General features: G+C 41.6%; 1 protein-coding gene across 1 annotated transcript in view; it reads right to left on the bottom strand.

The window, feature by feature from the left end:
* Positions 1-14,192, bottom strand: part of BCAR3 (BCAR3 adaptor protein, NSP family member) — a 91,379-nt gene extending 77,187 nt beyond the window's left edge. The window contains exons 1-2 of the mRNA XM_077824225.1: positions 14,177-14,192; positions 5,368-5,695 (exon numbers count right to left, since the gene is read on the bottom strand). Of these exons, the coding sequence (XP_077680351.1) occupies positions 5,368-5,687 (320 nt within the window). The 5' untranslated portion in view covers positions 5,688-5,695; positions 14,177-14,192. The remainder of the gene's footprint in view (positions 1-5,367; positions 5,696-14,176) is intronic.
* Between the last annotated feature and the right edge of the window lie 4,379 nt (positions 14,193-18,571).

Here is an 18,571-nt window from a genome sequence, read left to right as displayed (position 1 = left end):
AAACCAGAAAAAAAAAAACAAAAAAGTTTTCAACAGAAAACTTCTGACTTGACTAGAAAAATGTTCATGACCCTTCATACCCACTTCTCATAGTACCAGAGCAGCCAAATTAAGTACTTCATATTACTATTCTATCCAGTGGTGTTCTGGAAATACACAGTTCACCAAAAGATGTGGCAAAGAATCTGGGCTGATCTTCAGTCAAGCAGAAGAATAGACATTCACAAAAATCCAACCCTAAACTAAATAAAAGGATGTAGAAAGCGGTGGGTTTTCTGATGTCAGCCAAAGAAAGCAACCCAGAATGACTAAGTCTCATTGCAAGGAAACACTTTTGAGTACTTCTGGTGTTTAAATAGAAACATTCTGCAAGGTCAAGTTAATCAATGAACAAGATCCATGGACCTGGCCTCAAAGGGAAATCCTTTATTTATATTTACTTGACAACATTCAAGAAACACTGCACACAACACACAAAACAACACTTTCAAGACGGACATGGCTCCAGCTCTGAGCCCTTGAATGGACAGTACATGCAGGGAGTAAACAGCATTTTTCTTTGCAAACTGAGAAAACACCAGAATAGAATAAGCAAAAACATTTACTCATATAATATACTGTGCACTAGTGTAACAGCTTCAAATAGAAGATCTCAAAAAACTTTGCAGACAGTAATTAGGCCTTGCAACACCCCTGCTTACTCAGTAAATATTATCTCCATTTTACAGATGGGGAACTGAGGCAAAGTGAGGTTAAGGACCTGATTTTCAGAGGTACTGAAGAGTCATAGTTCCCATTGACTTCACTGGGAGCCGCAAGCATCAGCTCCTCTGAAAAATAGGCCACTTTTATTTAGGTACCAAATATGGTGTCTAACTTTTGGTGCCCAGCTTTCAAAAATTTTGCCTGAATATCTTCCCAAAGATCATTCAGTAAGTCTATGGGAGAGTCAGCAGCCCCGTGTTTTAACCATAAAGCGGTCCTTCAGAGCTTGATTAGCCAAATGTAATGGGGCGGAAGAGAGGAGGAAGAGAGAGAAGACACTAAACAGGTTTGAAGAATTGGGGATCAGATAAACAAGAACATTTTCAATTAAAAGTATTTTGGGGACTGTGATGCTTTGGGTGTTCACCCAGACCAGTAAGAGATTGTGTCACTACTTGCCCTGTAACCCCGTGTGTGTCTGTGCTGTACAGATCTGTCTCAGAGCCCTGCTCACAGCAAAATGCCCTCACCCTGCGTTCCACCAACCTGGCTAGTTGCAGGGTGACTCCAACAGCCTCTCCAATCTCAAGTCCTCCCAAAACCACCCCCTCACTGCAGCCCTCACAAAACCTTATCAAGTTTGATGCTCCTTTAGAGAGGCAGTACAAGCACCAGTCTGTTAGTGTGGCTGAGGATTTTACTCTTCAGTTTGAAACACTGCACTGAGATGATTGTGTAATAAAACAAGTTTATTAACAAAGAAGAAATATCTAAGTGATACCAAGTAAAAGGAATTGAGATAGAAAGTAAAAATACACTAAGACTAAAACCGAACTTAACCAACTAGAATCTTTTGTTCAAAGTAGATTTCACCATAGTTCTTCCAGCGTGGGCAGCCAGTTCTTAGCCAGGGCCCAACACAGAGCTCAAAGCGCTTGGTTCTTTGTTTCTTCTAGTGAAGGATATGAAAATGGCTTGCTCTTTCTCCACTTCTAGCCTCTATTTTACCTTTATCTTCAAAGTCAGGACACTCTCATGGGGGCTCAGCTTGTTGTGTCCACCACGAATCTCACGCCATGTTAATTTTTGCAGTGTCTCCCTGCCTCCCATTGTGATACTTAAGTGCCCATCTCCCCCACTCACTAGTTTGATGGCTTTGTTTACCTTTTCTGTAAATGTACTTTTATTGCCTCTTTGCTCAATGTAGAGTCTGTATCACCCATACATACACGACACAGTATTAATGAGGAGCATGTTACCAGTTCACATATTATACCTTACAGGACACCCTTTAGATATAGATTATGACACTATCAAGTTGGGTTACATTGAGCTTGTCAGGACAGTTGAGGCTCACTGCTAGATACCACAGAGCAGTTTGCCTTGTGGCACTGGGGTGCTCTGAGGGTCACAGGGAAACGTCCCTATCTGGAAAACAAGCCATTTCATATAATCAAGGTACATTACACAATAGATATTTAAAATATATAATCTATCTTGTGTAAAGTAAAATGTAATTTTAATAAGTAGCTCACATATGATACCATTCATACATGTTTTAAACCAATGCCTGGGAGAAATAGCTTCCTCTGCCCCACAACCAACTGATACTGAAAGATGACTTGACAAAGTATCAGGAGATATGAGAGGAATGTTTGGAAATAAAAACCAAGGGAGAAATATAAATTAATGCTCAGAGTTGCACGAGAGTATTGTACACTCTGGATACCTACTATATTTTTTCTTTTCTGCTCTTTACTGTATCCGGTTTCTTTCCCCAGCAATTTCAACTGATCCCTGTGTATGGTCTCCACTGTGTTTTCACGGTTTTATTCTTAACTTTAAAAACTCTTGGAAGAGTGTATTGATATATAAAGTCTCAATAAATGTTATTTAAAAAAAAAAAATCTATCCCAAAAGCACAATACTTGAGCTTGCAACCTTGACATTCTGTATCACAATTCAATATTTAGGATCCTCTAACCTCAGTTCATAGCAACTACAATGCTAAGCATTAGAACCCTGCTTTATTGTTATGTCAACACAGTGATGGAAGTGGACAGGGATTCTCCCAATTTCAATAAGGCCTCCAGAGTAAGTTTAAGTGAAAGTAAAACACTATATAAAAAAAGAACCAACTGGCCACAAAAGAAAGAATTTATTCAGTGCTGTGTTCTCTTAACTACCCAAACTGAGCTATCCTAGTGATTGCCTCAGATACACTTGTTTGCAATGCAGCTCCTATTCTGAGGAACTGATCTCTGACTCTCATTCACCAGGAGATTTTACACAGAAATCAGTAGTACAAGAAGGATATCTATCTGTCTTATCAAACTGTAGGAATGCTCAGTGTCAAGTGAGCTTAGACGTATACCCTCACTCACATTGAGTGGAGCCTCCTCACTACCCCAACAGTCCCATTGATTTCAACATGCTCAACATCAGTGAGAGCATCAGAATGTGACCCCTGCTGATTATGACAAAAGCTCACTACAGGCAAATCATAAATGTGCTCTGCATTTGTGTCTAAATGTACCATCTTAATTTTTAGTTATTGAACAAAGGTGCAGATTTACAACATGAGACACCAAGGAGGATGGCAGAATACGGCAATTTCTAGCTTTCCGAAAAAACCCCCAAAAACAAACAAAACAAAAACAAAAACCACAAACCAAACCTACTGGCAGAGTATTCAACATAAGCAAGGGGTAAAGAATCTGGCTCCATATGTCTGCCATCATATATATATTTACCTATGGATGTCACAGCTCTTTTACACACTTACTCATGGCGCGAGTGGACAGTGACTTCAGGTCTAACATCAGTTGCCAGCACTGTAAACATTAGTCAGAGATGTATGGTAGTAGCTCTTGACTAATCTAGCAAGGTGACTGGAAGACCAACCAGATCTCCTACATGGCAGTAGAAAGCACTATTACCTGGCTGTTCTAACAACATCCCTTATTATTTGAGTAGCATCATGTTCTCATTCTGGGTGAGACTTGTCCTTCCCCTCTTGACACTTTTGTTCTTGCTGAGACTGCAGCAATATTCCTAATAGCACAAGTATAAATATATGTAATTTGGAGGCCCTATTCTCTAAAAGAGAGAAGGTACATCTCTTGTAAACTGTACTTGTACAGTAATTGTTATGTGAAGGAAGATTGTGAGAAAGCAACAGTGTATGAGGTCACATTCTTCTTTTGATAACATCTCTGGGTGCACGCACTTTCTCATCACATAAAAATTAAAAGGAGTTCAACAGGTCACAAGCCAGGCCAAACAAGCAGGAAGCAATTACACCTCACGACCATTGCCCTATAAACCATATGGAGAGGAATATTATGTGCTCTGAAGCCATTTACCCAGACTGATTTGTTGGAGGGTAGAAAGAAACAAACTGTTCCTGAACAACCTTTCAGCTTGTCCTCAAGCACTACTAACAGTATAGATTCAGTTAACTTCACCCTTAAAAGGAGAAGGCTGATCTGATCTGCCAGAAGAACAGAGCATATACAATTTCGCTCCTTCAATCAAAGGTTGTGTGATGAAATCTGATTGGTAAATACATTTTTACAGTGTAACTATAAATCCCAATGTAGAAGTTCCATTTGATTACTTTTCTTAACCATGCCAATTCTGAAATCCAAGCAGCAAAATGGGATCTCATATTCTTTGTACCTTATTAATCCACTGTGTTATACTCAAGTTTGTTCTGTTTTTCCTGACTCTGGCACCCACCCAAGACAATCTTGCCATTCTTATGGGATTGTCAACAATACTTTGCCTATGCTCCGTGACTGTGTTTTTACAACTTTGCACCCTAATTCTTCTTCTCTATCACTTACTAAATAACAGTAATAAATAATAGTATCCCTATTGAAGTCAGTGGGAGTTTTGCCATTGACTTCAATGGAGCTAAGATTTCACCCTTTGAGTGTAACATGTGGGCAAACCTAAGTAGATATCCCACAAAATGGTATGAGGAGGATGTCCAGAGCCATTGAAGGATCAGCATCTCTGAAAATCAGGACATTTAGGAACTGATACAGTGTTCACTGAAGTTAATAGAATGACTATCTGATGCAGGTTCTTAGACTTCAGTCATTACTGTAAGTAACTGAGGCTTTCAGTAGTGCTCCCAAATACTTCGAGTGGAATTGGATCGAGCTTTTGTTTAAGTGTCTAAGTTTAGGTACCGACATTTAAAATTTTTGGCCAGAATATTTTTATCTTCACTAGGACAACTAATTAGACCTGCCTCTCACCACACACACACACACACCCAGAGATTTCTGAATCCACAGGAACAAAGCAACAAAAATTATTAAAATTTACAATATTTAAAACTTAATCAAACTACCACCTAAGACTTTTTTTCATTTTAATCTATGAAATAAAATGCAAAAATTTCCCTTATAATTAGCAAAATGCATCAGATTTCATTTTTTGTGTAATAATTACATAGAAGCAGACCTAAAACCTGGCTTGTGACTTTGGGCCATCTCACTAAGGGCTGACTCAAGCTGAGCACCAGCTCACGGTCATGCCCATGTTGGCTCAGCCATGCCAGTGTAGCCTTATAAGTAGAGGACAGGAGTTCTAGAAGAATACAGTACAGCTCTTATAAAACAAACATCTGGGTTAAATTTAAGAAGGTACCTGAAGTGGAGTTTCTCACTCTTCCTGTCTTGCAGGGGATACTCCTCTAGGACATCTTGAATCAAAGGTGACTGCTGCCTATGTGTTCTGGAGAACGGCAGGGTTCCCATATGGCTAAACATATCACAAGATCTAATGGGAATGGTCCCCTTTTTCTTCCTAGGGAGAGTGCCATGGATAGAAACATCTTGATAGGAGTCTAAGCGATGCTCGGTCAGAGGAGGTTTGCTGCTCAAAAGATCCATAGAAGAAGCCAGTGAGAACTGATGGTTCATCTGTATATTTCTGTGGAGACTTGAAAGTTTTCCAGCAGCTATCATTCTCAGCTCTGAAAAATAAAAATTACCCACAGCGTTCATCAATCACTAGTGCTGCCATTTTAAATGAAATTAAACAACATTGTTAGCTGTTGTCTCTATTAACATTACACTTCTTGTATTAGAAGGCAGACAATTTATATGCTTTTCAAATATACACTAAATTATGACCTAATCTCATAAATTCCAATCCTGCAGATTATTATACAAATGTACTTAACCTTTATGCATGTGAATAGCCCCATTAAAATAATTGACTTAAACACATATGCAAGCGTTTGCAGGATCTGGGCCATAATCTGCTATTACCTACAAGGTTTATCTTCTTATCTGTTGTTTTACCCGGAGTTCTTAGAAACCATTCCATTTGAAAGGTCAAACATCAGTCTGGAATCATTAACTGAAACTGAGTTGTCAGGAAAAAAACCCAACAACATACAGACCAAGGCTTAGTTTAAAAGATTGCTAGTCTAAACTCAGTAGTGGGCACTGCAGACCTGGGGCAAATATTTTTAACAGTTTGTAAAACAAAGGATTTTATCCAAAAGAGAAGGGCAATAGATTACTGGAATTCTTTTCTGTAGGATACACAGGCCAACTGAGTCAAATTCACTACTGGTATAAGTGGGATGCAACTTTACATTAGAGGTGAATTTGGTCAATTATACCCTGGCCTACAACAGAGAGGTGTCTCCAACATGAACAAAATTACAACACTTGGTGTAAATTCATAGGGTCAGATTCTGGCCCCATGATAAGGCTGCTTTCTGCCACTCCACAAATATAAAGTAGCATTAAGTGACTACCAATGGATGCCTCTGGTTTAGGGGAATCCAGAGGTCCTGTAGTGATGGCTACACCGGCTCTATGCCCCATTCCATCCACTTCCAGCTCCAACATCAGGACATTGTTAGAGTGCTGGGGGTCTTTGCGGGTTATTGTAGCCAGGCATAATTTAGAGCAACACTGAGGCTGATCTCACTTATGTCAGGGTTCAGCTCATAAAAGTACCTTTACACTCTCCCCCCTCCACTTTAGCTGCACCACAAAGGCCTCGGATGCTGCAGAGAATCTAGCCATGGACTCCACAAATATGTTGGTGACTTGATAAAAACTCCCTCCCGCCTTTTTTTTTTTTTTTTTTTAAATAAAAACACTATCTGTAATTAGAGCAAGGTATTTATGGTAGGACCTTGATGACATCACTTATAATGTGAAAGTGAAAAGTTCCAAGTGCAGAGGCTCTGTAGAATTGCTCTTGCATGTTGTGTAATGTTTATGGGAAGTTGTGCTCTTGTAGATGGAGTCAACTAACAGGGATTAAATTAAAATAAAGACCTTTCAAGAGGTCTTTCTGACAGATTATGATGTGTCCCTTGATGTGACCACTAAATCTCAGACCCTCCTATTGTTTACATCTTCATTCAGAATGTAGTTTGGGGAAGTCATTTCTACCTGGTGGCAACAAAAAATATTGCCAGTTCATTCAAAATTTTACTGTGTTGTATAGGCTGCTTTGCATTTTTGATTACCCATGCCAACATAATTGATTCAGAGGTAGGTCCAAAACAGAAAATGCAGGATATAGATCCAGGGCCAGATTCCCAGCTAGTGTAAATTGGTATAACTCCATTGGTCCATATACTAAACAGAGTATTAAGGCTAAAAAGTTAACTATTCCCAATCAAAGTCAAGAAATGAAAAAAATGAAGGTTCTCAAAACTCACACTAACATTGAGGCTGGAACCTTAATTGAGTAGGCACCCAAACCCCATATTTACAGGAGTTTGGAAGTCCCAGCCTAACTTGCCCGCACTGAGCCAACTTTTAGAATTGCCTCTGATTTTGCACCTAATGATGGTACTTACCATCTTCATAAAAAACCTTGAGACTGATAAGTGCAAAAGTATTATAATATAATAAATGTACTTTCCTCAGTCTTCTTAACTCAAACATATGAGGGATTTTCCTCAAACTTGCTAGTAAATTCATCTCTAGGCTGAGATAAAGCATATGAAGTTTTAGTCTCAAAAGTTACAAGCATGCAAAAACAAGTGGATAGAATAATAGAAGTTGCAATGTAACTTCAGCTATAGTTTTGGCTACCACCAAAATCTGTGATAGACACACATTAACCATAGACTTCAGACTACTTCCTATGTAGCGATATCTAGAGAAAGAGGACCACCCGCCTGCACCAATAACTTCCATTATCAAAGATATTAATTTCTAAAACAACAGCCTGACAAACTATTTCAGTGAAACAAGAAAGGCTCATGAGGTTTACTTTTCCAAGTATTAAACCATGAATTTGCTACTGCACATTTTAAAGCACCTTCACCCCCCACATGAGCTAGACCATAAGCCCAGTTTTCAAATGCATACACATTGATGGGATATGTAAGTCTAGTATTTGTATACTTAAATTCACACTTAGGTATGCAAAATGAGCATTTAGGTGCTGTTTTGAGAATTCACATGAGAGACATAAACATCCTGCTTTCACATTTGATAAATGATCTCTCCACTTGCAAAGTATATGTAGCTATACTTTAATTTTAATACATAAAAATGTTGATTACATTACAGCATTTCCCCCCTCAAAATAGGTCTACTCAATTTTTCTATAATCATGCCTGCTAGCATCCTCACCAAGGGTCAGAAGTAGGACTTGCTACTCCTTGATGGACTCCTAAAAGCAAGTCAAGATTCAGCAACATAACCAAAACAGTCAGCTCAGTAATGCAAATTGCCAGATTATCTGACAAGTTTTGCTTTGGCTGAATGTCAAAGCTCCAAGGAATGAGCCCCTTTTCAGCTGGAGATCCTGGAATGTTTCAATTGTTTCAGTGTATGAGCCAAGCAGGAATGCTTGAATTTACTGTAGATGCAGTCCTAGAAAACTACACTCATTATTAGAGAGCACTCTTTGCCTGCCAAAAGTTTCAATCAACAGCTGACACAATGGGTCAACATACTAGAGGGTTTTTGAACAAAAGGGACTGGAATCCCAGTTCTGAACACTACTGCTTGCTAACATGCAGTCACACTAGAGTAAGAGCCTGGGAAATGGTATAGCTCGCTTTTATTTAGGGCAGAACAAAAACTGTTTCAGTCTCCTATAATGCTAAATCTATGGTAGGAATTTTGTATTTTATTCATAGTACAATATCTCTGTCCCCGTTACTTCCCCCTAGCCCCATAAGAAGAGCAAAGACAGCTTTTGACCATCTGTGAAGCAAATTGGTCTTAGTCAGCTACAGAAGAAACAAAAGACTCCAGATCCAGATCCCAGCTAATAGACAAGATGTTTTCCAGATTCCATGCACAGATTTTGAAAGAACCCACCCACCCTTTTATTATATTGCAAACAGAGGAAGCATGGACCAAGATGTCTTTAAATGACCATGTACATTAATGAATGTGGATGCATTGGGAAATTTTGCAGAGGGATTGGAAACAGGGTGAAGGCATCTGTCTGCTGGGAAAAACCAAACAATATTACATTCCAAAACAAAGATTCTATTCACATCATTGCTCAGACACCAACCTGATATATGCCTTATAAATACCTAAGATGGAGTATTCAAAAAGCTATTTTGACTCTGATTTGGGAATAAAAATGCCAACATTATGGTTCAATCTGCCTTCCTGAAGCAAACCCCTTTTCCCTACCCCCGCCTTCCCCGGAGATGCTCTGAAGTTTTTCTACCTTACTTCACAGAGTAAGTGGTCCTTTTGGAGAAGGAACAATAAAATAAGTCTAATGGTGAAAACTGTAACTCCAGTCTGTCCAGGAGAAAACTTCTCATTTGGCCACAAAAATTAGATTCATCCTGTCTGCCCCCTTTGTATTTGTGAAATCCCTATTTACAGCCTGATTCAAGAATCCCATGAAGCCAATGGGAGTCTTTCTACTTATTTCAAAGGACTCTGGATCAGGGTCTTAAACCATCTCTTTTCAAAATGCTAAGCGATCAGTGCATTGTTAGATATTTATGAAAACTGATTCATATCACACTTGAGTTCTGCTCCAAAGCTCATCATACAGAAAGATGCCCATTGACTTCAGTGGGGGATTTGTATCAGGCTCTTTGGATGTATGTCTTACTTGGTTTGGTTGTACTGTACTATAGATACTAACCTCCTTCCTCCCCCCATCTCACCCCTGTCTCTCACTGCTCTCTCTAGTAATGGAGTTAAGAGGGATGGAGCAGAGTAATATGTGCATATCCAATTCAAGTAAACAAACTATTTTGGTTTCAGAGTAACAGCCGTGTTAGTCTGTATTCGCAAAAAGAAAAGGAGTACTTGTGGCACCTTAGAGACTAACCAATTTATTTGAGCATGAGCTTTCGTGAGCTACAGCTCACTTCATCGGATGCATACCGTGGAAACTGCAGCAGACTTTATATATACACAGAGAATATGAAACAATACCTCCTCCCACCCCACTGTCCTGCTGGTAATAGCTTATCTAAAGTGATCATCAGGTTGGGCCATTTCCAGCACAAATCCAGGTTTTCTCACCCTCCACCCCCTCACACAAATTCACTCTCCATTTAAAGGGACATAGTCAATTTAAAACACACACCTGTTTGAAAACGTTTTACTTACAGTACTATTATTACAAGTAATCCTTAAGAATATTGTAATTGAAAGATTACAGAAAAATATATTTTTCAGTTTGTTTACTTTGCACATTTGCAAGCACTTTGTGTATAGTCCCTTTCACCATTTTCAATGTATGGTCAGCAAAGCCCTGATCCTGAAACTGAATTGGCACTGGCAGCCTTCTGCACGCAAGTGAAGGACCCATGCAGAGTCAATGGCAGGATCAAGGCCTTCAGTTTTCCCCATTGCTGGTGTGGGTGGTTTTTCATATCAAGAGAGAAGAACCGCACATTTTAAAATAAAATAAATAAATAAAATAAAATAAAATAGGAAAATGTGATTGAAAAACCACAGAAGTTGGCAGGTGGCTTGGATAGATGTAGTAGCTGAAAACTATTTTGAACTTTAAAAAACAAAACAAAACAAAACACTTTTTTTGCATTTGTCTAAAGTAACCAAGAAAATAGTTAAAAATCAAACAAGTCTTCCTGCACCAAGAGGTGCTTCCATAAAATTATCTGGGATTAAAAAATTCCTGCATACTACCAAGCCTTTGATACAGGTATTATAAAATTAATTGGTACTCTAGCCTCCATGGCAAACTGGCCTGAAGACTTTGAAATGAATACAAAGGTTCAGGGAATCCATAACCTGATATGATAAAGGGGGTGAGTGGGTGAGAGCACATGCAACAGTTCAAAGGATCTAAACCTCTATCAGGAACAAGCTAGAGTCTGCCAAGCATCAAACACATGAGATTACAGACAGACCAGAGCTTTGAAAAGGCTTCTGAAAAGATGTCAAATGTACTTACAATTAAAAAAAAAAAAGCTGATTAATCCTTATCCTATATTATGATAAGCTCACAACCTATTTGAACAGTTTTTTATAACCATTATTCTGAGTCAGTGGAAAGCATATAAACAAGGATGACTTGGGCTTACTCAATATCAATTTCAAATTAAAATAAAGCTGTGGCCAGCCAATGTTTCACACTAGATTTTTAACTCGCTTTTGAGAAAAGTTTAACTGAACAAATCCCCCATTGTTTGTCAGAAACATTTCAGATCAGTCTTTTTATCACATCATTTCATTAGATTTATAATAACTGGCCACAAACTAAATTTTTACTTTTATTTAAAAATGTATGCATAAATACTTCTAATACTTCAATTTTAACTGTTTTTTGGGATTGTAAGTCATTTAAATTGTAACATGATCAAGACAGTTTTGTGGATTTTGATTTAAAAGCTAAAAATGCATTTTGTCAAGCAGAAAACCTCTACTATATCATCATGAACGTTTCTATGATGAACATTTAAAAAAAAAATTCTCAGCCAAATTCTGATATCCATACTTAGAGAAGCTCATTCTGAAAGATTCTGAAAATCTGAACACCTCCCAGAAGGTGCTGAGTGCCCTCAAATCCCAGTGAGGTCAAGTCTTTAATTTTTACAAAGTCCTTAACCAGGAAAAATTCCCATTGATTTTCATTTGCCTAAATCAGGAGACCTGGGTTTTATTCCCAACTCTTCCATGACATGCTCTTATTTGTCTTGACATGTCATTTCACCTGTTCCCCACCTATACAATACCTTGAAATCTATGAATTAAGAAACAAAGCTATATAAAAGCTAAGGATTAAGTATTCATATTACTTACTTAATTTTTTACTGAGTCCTAGTATCTCGTCATTTGGCCCTTTCACCGTACTATACAATTCCCTGAAAATGTTACATACCCCTGTTAAGGTAATATGAAATTAGACCCACACAGTGCAACTGCTCATTGATTTTGAATGGCAGATCAGCCAACAAACACCCTTGACTAGGGATAAAAAAAAATTCTGGATCCTCCTTCTCTCCATTCCTGAAGATAAAATGGTTGTCAAATCGGAGTATTTTTCAGCTAGCTCTTTAAATGAAAATCACTGTTTCCTAGGGGTGCTGAGTCACTGAATCAAATAGTTACTTCTTGGGGGATTCTGTGCCACTGCGCGTGCGCAGAATTCATGTCCCCTACAGATTTCTTTGCTTTCCCACATAAAAATGACTTTCTGACAGGGAGGCAAAGAGAATCTGCAAGTGCAGTCATGCACCACTCCCTAGCAGAGCAGGTACATTGTTTCAGGCACCCAGAGCAGCTAGCGGAGAGGTAAATCACCATGGGGCTGGGGACACCTAGGAGCCAGTGGCTCCTATCCTGAGCCAGGATCAGCTGCTAGTCAGGTCTGGGCTGGAGGCAGGAGAGGACAGGACTTCCTCTTCCCTTGCAAGGAGTGTCTAGGGCAGTGTCAAATCCACCCCCAGAAACCTCCCCCCGCTGCAGGAAGCTCAGCATCCTCCCCTGCTTCCTGTCCCCATTGCTCCTCAGTTGTGGATGGGAAGGGTCACTGTAGGGGGAGCTGCTCCCACATCCACCCAACCCCCATGCATACGGACCTCCCATACCCAGACACCCCTGACAAGCTTCCCCAGGTACATCCACAACCCTCCTAGCCCTCCATACCCAAACCCCACCTCACTGAATCTCAACCCCCTACATCTGAAGCCTCCTATACCCAGATGCCCTGCCTTTGGACCCCTGCCCCCAGATTACCCCCACTGAGCTCCCTGCACTCAAACCCCCACCCTGATGAGCTCCACCCCCCCGCACCACCCTGAGCCCCCACATCCAGACCCCCACACCACTAACCCCCAATGAGCTGCACCCAGACCCCCACTGAGACCCCCACACCCAGACCCCTCCACTTAGCCCCAACCACCTTCACTTGAAAGCCCATGCAGAGTCCCATTGCCCCTGCACCTTGAACCCCCCAACGAGCCTCTGTGCATCCAGATCCCCCCACACATAGACCCCCCCCCCCAGAGCTGCCTGCACCCAGATTGTCCCACACAGAATCCTCTCACCGCACACCTGGATCCCACCATGCTGAACCCCGCCACACCTGGATCCTGCCTGGTTGAGCCCACCTGCCTTGCACCGAGCCCCAGGATTTTTCTGGGGCAGGTCCAGGCCTTGTGCTGTGTTAGGTTCGGGCCCAACCTCACCACATCACTGAGTCTGCGTCCTGCGGCTGGGAGAGGACTGCAGGGTGATCTCCCACCTTCAGCAAGCCAGTGGCCTGTGCACCCCACTGCCATGCTGGAGCCTCTGCATTTATTTATTGACAAATAAAACTTGCAGAATTTTAAAATATTGTGCGTATAATTTTTAGGCACAGAATGCCCTCAGCAGTAAACTGTAAACCCTGTATATGATGGAAACCACTTTAAGCCGGGGGTGTAGCAGCACCCCTAGTTCCCGCGGCTATGCGGTTTCCTCTCTGTGCAGACAGAGACAGCCCAACCAACAAGACCTCCTCTCTTTTTGGCACGGGGAAGCCATTTATTGTTATCACGTTGTTCTAGTCCCAGGATTTCTCTGCGTTACCAGGCACATCCCCATGAGCTATTTCAGAGTTCTTTCCAGTAGTAAACATACAGCTCTTCTATCTTGTACTAATAATGGATTTATGTAAAAAACAGTAACAGAGCGGGACAGGAAGCAGCATCTTGCTATGGGCTCCTCCTTAAACAAAGCAAAATTATGTAATCACGAATGAGGAGATCGGTTATTGACTTGACACTCAATATTGTATCTTTCCTTTGGCTGCTGTGTGGAACACGAGCCTGAACGCACCAGCTGCTTTTGGCTTTTAAAATAATAGCCGTCGTTTACCGATCTTTGATTATGTATTGAAGCAGTTTCCACAGAGCCCATCCCCGTGGTAGCTAAACTCCGAAATCTCTTCCTCTCAAAAGCCTCAAAGCTCTAAACGCCTAAAATCGAGACCAGATTTAGTTCAGAGCTACCAAAATAGTTTAGGGTGAGTCAGCTCTGAGCTCTTCTCCTTTCTCCCCTCCCCCTGGGAGACAAATACAACCAGCTATTCATTCGTCATCCAGCAAAGAAAAAGAACAATGTTGTCAACACAGTTACATGGCAGGCTACTTCTCTTTCTTTGCTAGCTTTCGAAGAGATTAGTAGAAAAGTTTGTCTCCTCGAAATGTTCTACCTCGAGCTGTGCCCCATTCAATTAATTTCCAAAGCAGCTGAGCCTCCTTTGATACAGTAAACAGGGCAACACATTGTAAACAAGGACCACCACACCAAACCATTAGAACAAATACATATGTTTTTACACACACATACAAACCCAGCATATTTTTAACAAAGCTCACTGATCATCTGGAATATGCAAGTGCAAACGCCAGCTCCGTCTGTTCAAACTAAATTAGCTGGGATATTTATGGGCAAATTCCAGTGCATCACGATTACCATAGTAACACTTTTCATTTAGTTAATAATGACTGTTCATTATATAGACCAAAGATCTCCACATTAAAGTCTCGTAAAAGCACCCCGGTGGAATCATTGTATTATCACTGGGATAGCAAAATACAGAGAAAACTAGCGATGTAAAAATCTTTAAAGGCTTCTGGTTCAGTGACTTGTCCCTTCGCATAATCTGAAGTTAGACAAATAATAGGGAGCCACTTACCTCTCTGAAGAGTACTCGCACACTTTCAGATCAGTGCAGCATACCCTTCATCTCGGAGCCAGATCGGTTCGGGAAGGCAGACAGACACTGGCAGCTCTCAATCAGATCTCACAGCTCAACCAGAACCACTTTGATTGAACAGAATTCTTCTAGTCTTTTGAAGTTCTAATTGAGCAGCCTAGAGCTCTGTATACTGCGTGCAACAGCTCAGCAGCTGCAGACGCAGTTCTGAGAGACACACAAGCCAGCACTCAAGCGGTGATTTACTGCTTTCCAGCCACTCCCCTTGGTAGACTATTCAGGCTGAATCTCCCTGAACCCCCTACATAAATACTATTTACATGCGGTGACCTCCCGTTGCCCTTTTCCATGGATTTGAGAACTTTTAACTTCTCCCTGTAAGATACCACTGAAGTGATGATTTATCACTTCCTAATACAACCTTTAGTGGGCAATCCAGACGACTACTGTCACTTCACTCCCAGATAATTTAATTATATTAGCACCTATTTTTGCGCACATCCAGACATGGGTGCAACTAGTTTGCGGTGTAAAGTGTATTCACGGAGACAAAAGCCCACCTACCTGTCAATGGTTGTGACCAATTAGAACAGTAGGTGTTGGGTGCACAAAACAAACAGCTCTTTCCCTCAATGAATTAACAAGGGCTCATTTACACGAAGAAAAGCAACATATGTAAAGATCAGGGTGCCCCAAGAAGACAGAAATGTTGTGTCCCTCCTCCCCATCATTTATCTTCCTCATTGTGCCAATGCAATGCACTGCACGTGGACTGGTACATATACCCAGCTCATCCATCTCCTCTCTCAAGCTAGCATCCTTTTTACTTCTTGTTTATACACAGATGTGTCCTCCTCACACCAAGGGAATTCCTTTGCACCTTGCACCACCCTGTGAGTTCACCTACCACCACATCTGCAACACCACCTGAAGCCACCACAACTCTCACTCTGTTGAATCACTGATTTCACGCCTTGATCACTGCAGCCCCCTCCTGTTGTTCACTTCCAGTGCTAGTCTGTTCAGAACAGCAACATGCCTTCCAGAGGCAACACGTAACTGTTCACAGTGGGGGAGGGCAGTGTAAAGGTTCTGGGAGGCAAGTGACCACCCCACAGAGGTTTTCAAACTGTGGGGCATGCCACCCTAGGGGTCAGTGGTGATGCTAGGGGGCTCAAGCTAACCCCACCTGGTGGGGTTCAGGGAGGGAGTGCCACTTCCACCCCCGACTCACTTCAGCAAGCCACCCAGCCTGTCTGAGTTTGGAGGGGTGCAACCAAAAATCGGGGGGGGGGGGAATACATGAGCCCACATGCCTCCCTCCCCACGCATCACCTCTGAATTGCCTTCTCACCTCTGGAAGTAACATTCAGGCCCTGTGTGCCTGTGTCACCTTCCTGACTTGTCAGCAATCCCCTGGAGCTTGAGGATGATTGTCTTCCATAAAATGATAGCCAGTTAGCCCTGGTGGATCCGCAGGTGGCTAATGAGGCTGATCCAGGATCCACAGATTTTGTCACAGTTGGGGCAGACATTTCCCAGGGGAAGGGGCTGATCCACAGAGAATAGCCATGTGCTAACAACTCTCTGCTACCCCAGCATTAGCTCAAGTGACTATAGCCTTTGCTTAGGACCTAGAGGTCTTGGGTTCAAACTTGGCTGCTGCTGATGTCACACTTACAGGGCTAGCTGCCCTTCTGGTCTCTGAGTGCACCCCTTTACCTTTCCTCTGACAGAATCATGCAATTCTCCCACTGTCAGATCAGGACCTAAACTACAGAACCCTGTGTATCAACCATGCTAACCAGCAGGTCTGACTGGATTCAGTACCTGTGGTTCTTCCCTTCAGGAGCTTGTGACCAATGGACTACAGAGACCCAAAACAGCTTTTATAAACCAAAGTACTATTTATTTAACCACAGAACAGAGCAAACAAGACAAAGTGGATTTTTAAAACAACAGGTCTGCATGCTCACTTATCTTACCTAAGGCCCTAGGCAAGTCTGTCTTCCTCCTGACTCCTAATCTCTGGGTCTCAGTCTGTTCCCTGTTCTCTCTCTCCCCCTGGCCTTAAGGACCTCTCTCTAAATCCAGCCAAAAGCTTCTGTTCTCAGTTTCCTGCAGCGTCTTTGTCCTGCTGTCCAAAACCCACCTGCTGAGCTCAGCAGTGTGTCTGGAGGTGGAACTTGAAAGCCAATGGCTCTTTCACTGTCCCTCAAGTGTTGGTGGATAGACAACTCAGTGAAGCCGTTATACTCTTTTCCTGCCTATGTGCAAACAGCCTCTTCTTGAATTAACCTCATGTATTACAATAAACCCCTTATAACAACCAGGAAAGCATATAGAACATATAGTATTCATAAATTATTTCAGTCACTGTCATAAATATAAAGGGAAGGGTAAACCCCTTTGAAATCCCTCCTGGCCAGGGGAAAGCTCCTCTCACCTGTAAAGGGTTAAGAAGCTAAAGGTAACCTCGCTGGCACCTGATCAAAATGACCAATGAGGAGACAAGATACTTTCAAAAGCTGGGAGGAGGGAGAGAAACAAAGGGTCTGTGTCTGTCTTATGCTGGGTCTTGGCTGGGGATAGACCAGGAATGGAGTCTTAGAACTTTTAGTAAGTAATCTAGCTAGGTATGTGTTAGATTATGATTTCTTTAAATGGCTGAGAAAAGAATTGTGCTGAATAGAATAACTATTTCTGTCTGTGTATCTTTTTTGTAACTTAAGGTTTTGCCTAGAGGGGTTCTCTATGTTTTTTAATCTAATTACCCTGTAAGATATCTACCATCCTGATTTTACAGGGGGGATTTCTTTATTTCTATTTACTTCTATTTTTATTAAAAGTCTTCTTGTAAAAAACTGAATGCTTTTTCATTGTTCTTAGATCCAAGGGTTTGGGTCTGTGGTCACCTATGCAAATTGGTGAGGCTTTTTATCCAACGTTTCCCAGGAAAGGGGGGGTGCAAGTGTTGGGAGGATTGTTCATTGTTCTTAAGATCCAAGGGTCTGGGTCTGTAGTCACCTAGGCAAATTGGTGAGGCTTTTTACCAAACCTTGTCCAGGAAGTGGGGTGCAGGGTTTTGGGAAGTATTTTGGGGGGAAAGACGCGTCCAAACAGCTGTTCCCCAGTAACCAGTATTAGTTTGGTGGTGGTAGCGGCCAGTCCAAGGACAACGGGGGGGAATATTTTGTACCTTGGGGAAGTTTTGACCTAAGCTGGTAAAGATAAGCTTAGGAGGTTTTTTTCATGCAGGTCCCCACATCTGTACCCTAGAGTTCAGAGTGGGGGAGGAACCTTGACAGTCACCTTCAAATCTATCACTGACCCAACCAGAGGGTTATTGCTTACATGCAAAGGTAGGCACATCACCCCCTCATCCTGAAAGATCTTTCTGGGACTGCTACTTTTTTCAAAGATATGCTCACATTCCGTACTGGATCCCTTCACTTTTCCAATTCAATATCCCTCTTTTTCTCCTTTGTTAGATGCTGATCCTTTGTTGCTGTCTCCAGTTATCCAGAAAAATGTTGCTAATATTGTTATTTTTCTTTCTTTTGTCTTAGGGCTAGTCTACACTGGCAACGTTAAAGTGCTGTCGCGGCTCTAAAAAAACCCACCTCCACGAGGGGAGTAGCTACCAACACTGGGAGTGCGGCTCCCAGTGCTGGTGCACTGTCTACCCTGGTGCTTTACAGAGCTGAAA

This window comes from Eretmochelys imbricata, chromosome 8 (genome assembly GCF_965152235.1).
Source record: "Eretmochelys imbricata isolate rEreImb1 chromosome 8, rEreImb1.hap1, whole genome shotgun sequence".
NCBI lineage: Eukaryota > Metazoa > Chordata > Testudines > Cheloniidae > Eretmochelys > Eretmochelys imbricata.
This window is presented reverse-complemented; position numbering and strand designations above follow the sequence as displayed.